The 13,451-nt window shown below is 43.5% G+C and overlaps 1 protein-coding gene across 1 annotated transcript in view; it reads left to right on the forward strand.

The window, feature by feature from the left end:
- The first annotated feature begins 233 nt into the window (after window positions 1-233).
- rasal2 (RAS protein activator like 2) overlaps window positions 234-13,451 on the forward strand; it is a 95,467-nt gene continuing 82,249 nt past the window's right edge. Inside the window, exon 1 of the mRNA XM_062992847.1 lies at window positions 234-573. Coding sequence (XP_062848917.1) covers window positions 234-573 — 340 coding nt within the window. The remainder of the gene's footprint in view (window positions 574-13,451) is intronic.

A 13,451-nucleotide genomic window follows, 5' to 3' on the forward strand; every position in this document is an offset into this window, starting at 1 on the left:
ACGTGTTCGTAACTAAGAGTGGAGTCTGGACCCTTTCTTGTCTTTTTCGTATCTTTTTCTCATTATATTTAAAGTTGTCGCTTGTAGGATAGGTCGTCTGTGAGCTAAGGCTGCAGTGGGAGTCGTGTTCGACTGAAACTGACATGAGGAACGAAGAATTCTTCATTTGAAAACGTCGATTGTTGTGAAAGATCGGTCTGCCGTCAACTTCTCTTTAAAGGCTTCTGTTCAAAATGAGTCTTCAAAGGAAAGGCAGAAGCTCGTCCCGCTGTCGAACTGGCACCAGAGAAAGCCCTCAGCCTCGACGTATGCTCGCCAGGCCTTGGCTGAAACACCGCTCCAACTCTGCCCCCGTTGAGCCCTTGGACAGCCTGAAGAGCAGAATCTGGTCCACGCAATCCTTACACTGTCGGAATCTGACCTGCTCCCACTGGGACAACTACACCCTCCCTGCCAACCTCCCCGATATTAGTGGGGTCACCGGCTCGGGCATTCTGTTAGCACATGTTCAACCTGACAGGCCTGGCTCGGCCAGCACCAGACCGTCTTACCTGCGTTTAGCCTCTGACCCAGGTACGAGTGTTAGAACAGAAAGGCAACCATTGCAGCGGAAGCAGAGCGGCCCTCCGTTTTCCGGGATTCTTTTATCCATGTCCAGGAGGATAAGCAGAATGTTAAGTAGAGAGGAGCCGGACGCTGTGGAGACTTGGGAACATGGTAGGTGATTGTAAGCTCTTGTTAAAATTGTAGTGTAGCCCAAAGCTCAAAGCTCAATTTTTCCACATACATTCATATTCATAGTTTTAAGTAATCACTTCATCTTACTAAGGGTCAGGGTGTAAGGGAAAGGGTCAAATCCTAGTAAGGGAAATGATGGTTGCAAGGCAGAAACACACTCTGGACTGGGCGACAGATCATTATATGGTCAACCAAGGACGTAGCCATGAATTGAACATTGCTGGGGACCAAATCTACAGGGGGTTCAACAACTGTGGAGACTTGAGAACACAGTAGGCGCTTGTAGATTTTCTGTAGCGTTCAGTCCTGCATTTTGGAGGAATCAGTCTGTGACTGAAGGTGCTCTGTCGAAACACCTCCAGGGTATGAAGTAAGCTCTTGATAGAATTATATAATTAATATAATATAATATAATACATTATAATATATAATATAATAAAATAATAATATAATATAATATAATAAATATAATATAATTATAATTCTATAATATAATACTAGAATTATATAATATTATATAATATATATAATATAATAATAATATATATTATTATATATTATATATAGAATTATATATTACTATATATAATAATTCTACTATAATATCATATAATATAATAGATAGAATTCTTGTTAGAATTGTAGTGTCACTGTTGGTGGTTTATCATCATGTGTTGTTTGAGACGAAGCCAAATACACTATTTTGCCAAAAGTGTTCAAAAGACTGCTTCTACAAACATTTGTGAAAGAATGGGTCGCTCTCAGGAGCTCAGTGAATTCCAGCGTGGTACCGTGATAGGATGCCACCTGTGCAACAAGTCCAGTCGTGAAATTTCCTCACTACTAAATATTCCACAGTCACCTGTCAGTGGTATTATAACAAAGTGGAAGTGATTGGGAACGACAGCAACTCAGCCACAAAGTGGTAGGCCACGTAAAATGATAGAGCGGGGTCAGCGGATGCTGAGGCGCATAGTGCGCAGAGGTCGCCAACTTTCTGCAGAGTCAATCGCTACAGACCTCCAAACTTCATGTGGCCTTCAGATTAGCTGAAGAACAGTGCGTAGAGCTTCATGGAATGGGTTTCCATGGCCATCACCAAGCGCAATGCAAAGTGTCAGATGCAGTGGTGTAAAGCACACCGCCACTGGACTCTAGAGCAGTGGAGACGTGTTCTCTGGAGTGACGAATCTTCTCCGTCTGGCAATCCGATGGATGAGTCTGGGTTTGGCGGTTGCCAGAAGAACGGTACTTGTCTGACTGCATTGTGCCAAGTGTAAAGTTTGGTGGAGGGGGGATCATGATGTGGGGTTGTTTTTCAGGAGTTGGACTCGGCCCCTTAGTTCCAGTGAAAGGAACTCTTAATGCTTCAGCATACCAAGAGATTTTGGACAATTTCATGCTCCCAACTTTGTGAGAACAGTTTGGGACTGCTCTCCAACTTGACTGCGCACCAGTGCACAAAGCAAGATCCATAAAGACGCGGATGAGCGAGTTTGGTGTGGAAGAACTTGACTGGCCTGCGCAGAGTCCTGACCTCAACCCGACAGAACACCTTTGCGATGAATTAGAGCGGAGACTGCGAGCCAGGCCTTCTCGTCCAACATCAGTGTCTGACCTCACAAATGCGCTTCTGGAAGAACGGTCAAAAATTCCCATAAACACACTCCTAAACCTTGTGGAAAGCCTTCCCAGAAGAGTTGAAGCTGTTATAGCTGCAAAGGGTGGGCCGACATCATATTAAACCCTATGGATTAAGAATAAGAAGTTCATATGTGTGTTTGTAGGCAGACGAGTGAATACCTTTGGCAATTTAGTGTAGGAGAAGGTCCATGGGATGCTCCTTGCAGACAGGGGCCCAGTGTCAAACCCAGGACCCCAGACGCATTTGAGACATAACCTAGGCAGCTCTCAGGTAGCAACAGCCCTTAATTAAAAGTAAAATTAATAGATGCCGGTCCTGTTAGATGCCAAATACCAGTACAATCAGTCAGATTTAGAAGCCTTGCGCTTTAATTGGGCACGATGGGGCATGTGGTGATTGTTCTGAAGACGTTTTAAAATGCTCAATCCTGGATGATCATGCTGAAACAAGCTCTTGTTGGCTGCACGCTTTCATCGCTCATGCTGGCTTGTGGCTATAAGTGTATCTCGCAGGAAATGAGTGTCTTGTACTTTAGTTTGGATACGGTGTAGTGGTGTCTTGTACTGTCTTGTTATCAGAAAATCTTTTCACTTCTTGGTCGTTGAAGAACATAATGGCACTTCTCTTTCAGTTGTTCCTTCAAGGTTCATTAAGATGTATTCTTGTTTGGTTTCACCGTTGGTGTAATGCTCTCCAACCACAGTCATGTTTCCTTCACTATAAGGAAACAATCACACCCAGTTCGATGTTATGTTACGTTTCTGTTTTTCCCCAAACAGATGTGGGCTTTCCCTTTCTGAATTACCCCATATTCAGAAGTACATTGGCTAGCAGCAAAGAAGTGTCAGACTTGGTACAAAAAACACTATTATTTTTGTGCTCTCCAGCATAAATAAAACAGATTATTGATTATTTCGGTTTTGCAGTGGTAGCCACGTAAGCAACATTATTTAACAAGGTTACTTCTCATCACACACATTGATTTAAAACAATAATTGTAATTTAGACTGGCTATACTTAAGAGCAGTGAAGTGTACATTAAATTCTCCCAGGACCACTACGGAGCAGGTATTATTTGGGTGGTGGATCATTCTCAGCACTGCAGTGACACTGACATGGTGGTGGTGTGTTAGTGTGTGTTGTGCTGGTATGAGTGGATCAAACACAGCAATGCTGATGGAGTTTTTAAACACCTCACTGTCCCTGCTGGACTGAGAATAGTCCACCAACCAAAAATATCCAGCCAACAGCGCCCCGTGGGCAGCGTCCTGTGACCGCTGATGAAGGTCTAGAAGATGACCGACTCAAACAGCAGCAGTAGATGAGCGATCGTCTCTGACTTTACATCTACAAGGTGGACCAACTTAGGTAGGAGTGTCTAATAGACCGGACAGTGAGTGGACACAGTGTTTAAAAACTCCAGCAGCGCTGCTGTGTCTGATCCACTCATACCAGCACAACACACACTAACACGCCACCACCATGTCAGTGTCACTGCAGTGCTGAGAATGATCCACCACCTAAATAATACCTGCTCTGTGGTGGTCCTGTGGGGGTCCTGACCATTGAAGAACAGGGTGAAAGCAGGGTAAAAAGTATGCTGAGTAACAGATGGACTACAGACAGTAATTGTAGAACTACAATATACTATATATGTATGAATTCATGTTAGCAAATAACAGTTTGTCTGAATTATTAGAACTTAATAATTTAGAGGGCTGTCTACACAATTTTGGCCATACAATGTACTTCTTGATTTTGTAGACTTTTTGTCTCTACTATTGGTTGAATTGTGCATTAAGCATTCATCCACTTAGCAACACATTCTGTGGTGTGAACGGTACTATTATGGTTGCTTTAATTACCTTCGGGATCAGTTAAAGTATCCGTCCATTCACCCGTCCATCTGTCCATCTGTCTATCTATCTATCTGTCTGTCTGTCTATCTATCTATCTATCTATCTATCTATCTATCTATCTATCTATCTATCTATCTATCTATCTATCTAATCCATCCATCCATCCATCCATCCATCCATCCATCCATCCATCCATCCATCCATCAATCCATCAATCCATCAATCCATCAATCCATCATGCTCATACTGTATATCTGAAGTCCTGTAATGAGCTGAGGGTTCTAACTCTTGGCTCCTTGCGGTCATTTCAATTATGGGTACTTAGTACTCTTTAGAAGTTTAGCTTTAAATGGTAAACATTCATCCAGAGTTTGGCTGTCTTTTTATGACAACACAGATGAGAGACATTATTGGGTGGGTGAAAGATACACATCTACATCCTCCCCCCCATAAATCCATTCATTGTTTTATTTCCTCTACTTCTTCTTTCTGGAAGGTTCCAGTAGGCTGACTAGTAATAAACACACTCTACGCTGTTATAAAGACTGTTTAGCTTTTATTGAGCTCCTCCACTTTCTCATCAGCAGCGGGATTTAAGAGAAAGCTGGGCGTAATGCATACATACGCCTCCGGGAACCATAATTTAGGTTTTGTACTTTGAAGCTGAGTCGAAAGTGTTATTTTGGGCTGTTTTTGGTATTAGAGGCTCATTCACACAACTGACTTCCTCATTCAAAGCTTGGTGTCAAAAAGTAGCTCCAGGAATTTCCCTGTTCGCTATTGTGTAGGTGTCGAGAGCAGACGTCGACACAACTTCTGCTGCTGGAAATAGCCGTACCTTTCAGTCAACCTACTGTCAGTCAGAGATGGGGACATGAGTCTGCGAGTCGACTCGGACTCGTTTTAAATGACTCGGACTCGACTCATGACTCGCCATGAGACGCGACATGACTTGTAAACAACAAGAGCCTCTAGCATCAGCACGTGTTAACATTAGTTACGTGTGACAATTAACCCGTTTTGGCCGCCTTAACCCGCAACGCACGCACTAGGTAAATGTTCCAGCCAGCTTCCGGCGTAGTGATGAAGCGTCGCTCCCTACTCCCTACACAGTTTGAAGTTCACTTCATTTGAACATTTTCGTTACCTTTAGATTCGAATCTCACTTAAAATGGTGGAATACCCTACGTAGTGCACTTCACAGGAACAACTGTGTTGAATGGAACGCTCCTACAGAATTGGCGCTAATAGTTGAAAGACCAAAAAGCTCTCTGAACCAATCAGACCTCCTGATTTTAATTTTTAGTAAGAAATGCTGTTATTTGCGTTTATTCAGTTTGCGTCAGACAGATGATGTCAATGAAACGCTTTATGATTGGCTTTCTAACGAGTTCGTGTTTTACTTCACAACCGGGAAAAGTTTGGAGGTTTTTAATTATAAGCACATTTACAAAATAACGGATTATATTCCTAATGAGACAACACACGCATCTGGAAGAACAGAAGCTAAGGTAAGCAGTGGTTTTGATTTTTTTTGCTGTGTTTTGGATTGTTTTTTAATGAAAACAAAACGTATCAGTTTAAGCTTTTAACTGGTACCTTCTTGTTACAGAAATTACATTTTATTTGCACAATGATTAGGAAAGTAAAGGCACTAAGTAAAACGGCAAAATACAGTTGCTAATCTGTTGTTGTTTTTTATCTGAACTTACATATTATTTGTTTATTTCTACTCTACATTTCCAATATATGTTTTGTGTAGATTATATTGACTCGTGACTTGACTCGGACTCGTATTTTGTGACTTGTGAACACCTCTGCTCTGTCAGCCACTAGCCCACTTTACAGCTCTGTAAGCTGCTGTTAAAAGATTCTCTCAACCCATTTGAATGAGAATTGTGGTGAAACCTGTTTAAAAATGTACATCCGTGGAGGCTGGGGAGAAAGGGATGGGGAAATAGAATAGCTACTGAGATAAGAAAATGAGCCAGACTGTACAGACCGTGTCATTTAAATATTAAACATTGCCTTTGGGTTGTGTAGAAAACAAAAGATCATGTTTGCTCTGGGAATTACATATGCAAAATTACAAATGTGTGTATATATACATATATATATGTATATAATATCACTGTGCCCTCTGATAGACACTCCTACCTAGTTGGTCCACCTTGTAGATGTAAAGTCAGAGACGATCGCTCATCTATTATTGCTGTTTGAGTTGGTCATCTTCTAGACCTTCATCATTGGTCACAGGATGCTGGATGGCTGGATATTTTTGGTTGGTGGACTATTCTCAGTCCAGCAGTGACAGTGAGGTGTTTAAAAACATCTGCATTGCTGTGTCTGATCCACTCATACCAGCACAACACACACTAACACACCACCACCATGTCAGTGTCACTGCAGTGCTGAGAATGATCCACCACCCAAATAATACCTGCTCTGTGGTGGTCCTGTGGGGGTCCTGACCATTGAAGAACAGCATGAAAGGAGCTAACAAAGCATGCAGAGAAACATATGGACTACAGTCAGTAATTGTAGAACTACAAAGTACTTCTATGTGGTAAGTGAGGCTGATAAAATGGACAGTGAGTGTAGAAACAAGGGACAGTGGTAGCCTAGTGGTAGAGTCTTGGGCTATCAACTGAAAGGTTGAGAGTTTGCATCCCAGCTCTGCCATGCAGCCATGATGGGCCTTGAGCAAGGCCCTTTAACCCTGTCTGCTCCAGGGGTGCCATACAATGACTGACCCTGCGCTCTGACCCCAGCTTCCAAACTAGCTAGGATACACAAAGAAAGAATTTTGTTGTACTGTACACGTGTATATGTATATATGACAAATAAAGGCTATCGAACGAAAGGTTGTGGCTTTGAATCCAGGGGTGCCGTATGATGCGCTTAAACCCATTATTATTGTTATTATCAATGTTCATTGTTTTTAAGATCCCATCCTTTCATTAGCTTACTGATTAACTCAACCCGCCCATTCCATCCTTCTTAACCAGCCACGTCAAAACAAACCCCAAGACCCCCACCCCCGCCCGTGTGTTTTTTCTCCAGCTGGAGGCAGCACGTGGTCTTTCACACAAAGCAGCAGTAAGCACCCAATCTGCTAATTGCAGTCGCTTCCTGTCGGTATAGACGGCGGCTCGACCCTCGTCTCCCCAGACGGCAATTAAAGCCGCTAATTTACAGTGTTGATATTGCCATTAAAATTTGATGTTTTGAGCGTAAGAGTACAAGCAGCATCATTTTAACAACTCGTTAGCGATTAATAACTCTTTTAAGAGAAGCACAAGCTGTACATGTGTGTGTTTTTCAAACAAATGTACCAGTGACTGTGTTTACATGTAGATAATCCCAGTCTCAGTGTTTAAAATGGTTTTAATAATAAACTTGTCTGTATTTTGCTCATCATATCTAGTCCTTTGATAAATGGTTAGTATTGTGGGTTGATCCTCCAGCCAGAACTCAAGGAAGACAAGCATCAAGGCTCTTCTTCTCTTGAAAAGACAATTAAAAACCCACCTCTTTACTGAGCACTTAAGTTCTCCTTGTACTTGCTAAATCTTACCTAATGCAATCTGGTTGTGATAAAATGTAAGTCTACTTAAGTTGTGTGTAATACAATTTATTTAAGAAGCCGAAGCTAGGTGCCCAGATCGCACAGCGGATATACCTCTAGCACACCAGCGCCGAGATTTCGAGATCTCCTCGGTCAGCTGGGCGCCATCTAACGGGCATGATTGACAGTTCCCGCAGCAGACACTAATTGTCCACCGTGTCTGCTAGGGCGGAATGACCGGACTATGTGGGTGGGGTCTTCAAACGCTGTGTAAGAGGCGTCTGGGCAGAATGCATGGGCAAAAAGAAGGGGTCCGCTAGGACTGCGCACAGGTCGGAGGAGACGTGACGAGCAATATACCCCTCCTCAAATGCAAACAGGGATCCCCAGCAGTGGTAGGGTACTAGACTAGTAATAAAAAGGCCGCTGGTTCAAGCCCCACCGCTGCCAGATTGCCAATGTTGGGACCTTGAGCAAGGCCCTTAACTTTTATTTGTTTAGAAAATATGCCGTCACGCTACTGTAAGTTGCCCAAATGCCCAATTTGCCCAAACTATAGTAAGAGCAGTATGGTCCTGGGAACACATAAGGCCTTATATATTGATTGATACCCCTGCTTTGATCTGTGGGTGTGTTCGAAAACCTAGTGAGCTCTCTACATTAACAGCATTTTACAACATCCTACGCACGCTCCAGAGAAGTAGGCTGTTTGAATTCTTTTTGGTACACGGTTAGTTGACATGCTAGCGCGTTGTTCCACCCCATCCCATTGGTTTGAATGGCATGGGGCTAACTGTGTTAGCACGTTCGAATAACCTGACTTACACTGATCAGCCCTAACATTAAAACCACCTCCTTGTTTCTACACTCACTGTCCATTTTATCAGCTCCACTTACCATATAGAAGCACTTTGTAGTTCTACAATTACTGACTGTAGTCCATCATTTTAAGCCTGCTTTCACCCTGTTCTTCAAAGGTCAGGACCACCACAGAGCAGGTATTATTTAGGTGGTGGATCATTCTCAGCACTGCAGTGACACTGACATGGTGGTGGTGTGTTAGTGTGTGTTGTGCTGTCTGAGTGGATCAGACACAGCAGCGCTGCTGGAGTTTTTAAATACAGATTAGACACTCCTACCTAGTTGGTTCACCTTGTAGATGTAAAGTCAGAGATCTAGACCTTCATCAGTGGTCACAGGACGATGCACACAGGGCGCTGGTGGCTGGATATTTTTGGTTTGTGGACTATTTTCAGTCCAGCAGTGACAGTGAGGTGTTTAAAAACCTCCATCAGCGCTGATAGTGCTGTGTCTGATCCACTCATACCAGCACAACACACACTAACACACCACCACCATGTCAGTGTCACTGCAGTGCTGAGAATGATCCACCACCCAACTGAAGAACATTGAAGAACAGCATAAAAGTGGGCTAACAAAGTATACAGAGAAACAGATGGACTACAGTCAGTAATTGTAGAACTACAAAGTGCCTCTAAGTGGAGCTGATAAAATGGATAGGGAGTGTAGAAACAAGCAGGTGGTTTTAATGTTATGGTTGATCAGTGTATAAGTCAATGACTTAAATAATTCTCAGCTGCCTATGTAGGCAATTTGGTCTTCATGTGGTCATTATGGGTGATTCAATGTAGATCTGTGGGTAAAATTGGCAATTATATCTATTTAAAATCAAATCCACCACCTGATTAGGTGTGCAAAGAGTCAAAGGGTTTTGAAAGTAATCACTTCTGATTGTACGGTAGATCAAATTTCATTCACTGTTTGCTCAGCGTTGTCTTACTGTATTAATGAATGTGTTGTTTATCTACTGAACCCCCCCCCCCTTACACACACACACCACCACCTTTCCGACACTTTGTACCTGATAAGTCAATGAGGCGATGATGTAAGAGCGCCGTCATTGGGTGAACTGTTTGTGTTTATGGGTTGTCATAGAGACCGGGCAATTGCGTACAGCACAAAGCATCTTCTGTTCCCCTCTGCAGTGCAGTGTGTGAATGCGAGAGGATCGTTTGTTTTCTGTGCATACGCGGTGGGAATTCGCCGTGTCGAGCTTGTGAGACCAAGAAGAGGTCGAACCCCTGACGGAGGAGGGCCTAACGAGGCACTAATTATGAGTTTCGCATTCGGTGTTTTTCAGAGCCGGGTCTGGAAATAATGAAGGAAGTTTCGATAGAGGACAAGCGCTACATTACCGTAGTCTAGTTTAAGTAGTCCAAGAATACAAATCTGAAAACCCTGTTAGAACCAAAATAAGCTTAAGTGCTTAGTAAAGAGGTGGGTTTTTAATCGTCTTTTGAAGATGGCGAGAGACTCCGATGTTTAGACAAGGGAAGCTCTTTCCACGTACCACTTGGGTGCAAGTACAGAGAAGAGCCTTGATGCTTGTCTTCCTTGAGTTCTGGCTGGAGGATCAAGTCGAGCAAGACTAGTGGCTAGGAGTTTGCGTGGTACAGAGCGAGGTTTTGTTAGACCTTGAAGGTAGCGGGCAGCTACAGGAACCCATTGAAGAGAACATCCAGGGTCATGATTATCTTTGTCAATCGGGATTTAGAGTTTATATACATTTATATACAGTTTTCTTTTACGTCACTTGGATGGCCGGGTGCGTGTGCGTCGCTTACCTGGGGAACACATGGCACCAGGATGCACTATGGGAAGAAGGCAAGCAGGCGGAGGCGGTGTGATGCTTTGGGCAATGTTCTGCTGGGAAACCTTGGGTCCTGCCATCCATGTGGATGTTTCTTTGACACATACCGCCTACCTGAGCATTGTTTCATGGAAACGGTGGCCTCTTTCAGCAGGATAATGCGCCCTGCCACAAAGCCAAAATGGTCCAGGAATGGTTTGAGGAGCACAACAATGAATTTGAGGTGATGACTTGGCCTCCAAATTCCCCAGATCTTAGTTCAATCGAGCATCTGTGGGATGTGCTGGACAAACATGTCCGATCCATGGAGGCCTCCCTTCGCAACTTAGTCTATCTAACATCTGAATCAGATTTTTCAGTAGTCGCCGTCTGTTGACTTTTGCACTTTCGTGGCGGGCAAATCAAATGTGTGTCCATTCTCAAAAACCCAACGTAGACTTTAGGCAGTTTAATAGATCTATATGACGTCTCAAGAGATCTCCCATACGCCAATAGACTATTGATTGTCCCGTCCCATTAAGTGTGATTCTTTTTTTTTTTTACTCTTTTCAATTTAATCTAATGGGTGCCCCTCTTGGAGGCTTTGGCCCCCTGGTTGAGAACCACTGATATACTGTAGATCTTACTGATGCTTAGGAACATGTAGCAAAGGTTTCAAATATTATCCCCCAGATTATTCAGTAATGTAGTGGTGAGGTAGGTGGAAACCAATTGTGCATACGATGGGCCATACTGTCTCTCTTGCAAGAGCTGAGGTCATTTAAGGCTTTAAATGTCACCAAGAGGACGTTGCCCATTTATGGCATTTAGCTGGCACTTTTAACTAAAGTAACTTACAATTGTGACAGTATGCAATTCAAGCAATTAAGTGGCAACCTGGCCTTGGTGGGGTTTAAACCAAAAACCTTATGATTCCTAGTCCAGTACCTTATCCAGTGAGCTACCAATGGCCAACACAACCAAGCTTATTATCCGGCTGTAGAATTCTGCCTTGTGAAATCCCATCCCGGACAGGTGTCCATACTGGACAGCCGCTCCCTGAGTAACAGACATTCCTGGCAAGACAACACACACACACATATATGTAGTACACACACACTCACACACAGACCAGGTCAGACTCTTACAGTGGGCCTGTGGACTGTGGGAAAGCACAAAGTCATAACAGGGTGCCTGCAGGGGTCACATTTCCATCGTATACATGTCATGTTGCTTGTACAAACCAACAAACCAGGCACGTATCCTGCTTGCTTTTTTTGGACAGATGGTTTTGGACCAGCTTGTTAAAAAACACTTTCAACACCAATGAAGTGAATATCTTTTGAACTACACTGATCAGCCATAACATTAAAACCACCTCCTTGTTTCTACACTCACTGTCCATTTTATCAGCTCCACTTACCATAGAGAAGCACTTTGTAGTTCTACAATTGCTGACTGTAGTCCATATGTTCCTCAGCCTGCTTTCACCCTGTTCTTCAATGGTCAGGACCCCCACAGGACCACCACAGAGCAGGTATTATTTAGGTGGTGGATGATTCTCAGCACTGCAGTGACACTGACATGGTGGTGGTGTGTTAGTGTGTGTTGTGCTGGTATGAGTGGATCTGACACAGCAGCGTGTCCGCTCACTGTCCACTCTATTAGACACTCCTACCTAGTTGGTCCACCTTGTAGATGTAAAGTCAGAGACGATCGCTCATCTATTGCTGCTGTTTGAGTTGGTCATCTTCTAGACCTTCATCAGTGGTCACAGGACGCTGCCCACAGGGTGAACGTTGTCTGGATATTTTTGGTTGGTGGACTAATCTCAGTCTAGCAGTGACAGTGAGGTATTCAAAAACTCCATGAGCATTGCTGTGTCTTATCCACTCATACCAGCACAACACACACCAACACAGCGCTGCTGGAGTTTTTAAACACCTCACTGTCCCTGCCGTACTGAGAATAGTCCACCAACCAAAAACCTCCAGCCAACAGCGCCCCGTGGGCAGCGTCCTGTGACCACTGATGAAGGTCTAGAAGATGACCGACTCAAACAGCAGCAATAGATGAGCAATCGTCTCTGACTTTACATCTACAAGGTGGAACAACTAGGTAGGAGTGTCTAATAGAGTGGACAGGGAGTGGACACGGTATTTAAAAACTCCAGCAGCGCTACTGTGTCTGATCCACTCATACCAACACAACACACACTAACACACCACCACCATGTCAGTGTCACTGCAGTGCTGAGAATCATCCACCACCTAAATAATACCGGCTCTGTAGTGGTCCTGTGTGGGGTCCTGAGCATTGAAGAACAGCATGAAAGGGGGCTAACAAAGCATGCAGAGAAACATATGGACTACAGTCAGTAATTGTAGAACTACAAAGTGCTTCTATATGGTAAGTGGAGCTGAAAAAATGGACAGTGAGTGTAGAAACAAGGCTGGTCAGTGTATATGGGTGTGGGTGTCAAGGTGAATTGCTCTTTTTAGATCTTAGTGCACCATTCCTATCAGATTTGAATCAGACTTTAACACGGCCAGTACAGCACAAGGACCGTTTTAACCTCACAGCCATAAAAATAAAAATATAAAATATACAATAGCCCCAAAATACAAGATTTTCTGATGTACTGTGGTAGGTTTTTTTCTGTTGAATGTAGATTTCACATTGATAAACAGAATATTAGAGGAACTTAACTGCAAAATGACTCTTATTACCGTCAGCACCATTCACTCTTGTGCAATACCACAGACTAGTCATTGTGTTAATCAGTTCAAAACTAAACAAATTCTCTCCGTACACCGACGTGAACTAGTCCAACACACTGAGTTAGTATTGTCTAACTAACACACCCCCACCCCATTTCTGACCGGCCCTTCACTGCCCTCCCTGGAGCGAGCTATTTGTGGTCCCACCCCCCTCTCCAGGGTCACAGACTGGTGGCTCTTGTGTTGAGTTGGCACACACACCCAACTGTAA

The sequence above is a fragment of the Trichomycterus rosablanca genome, chromosome 4 (genome assembly GCF_030014385.1).
Source record: "Trichomycterus rosablanca isolate fTriRos1 chromosome 4, fTriRos1.hap1, whole genome shotgun sequence".
Lineage (NCBI taxonomy): Eukaryota > Metazoa > Chordata > Actinopteri > Siluriformes > Trichomycteridae > Trichomycterus > Trichomycterus rosablanca.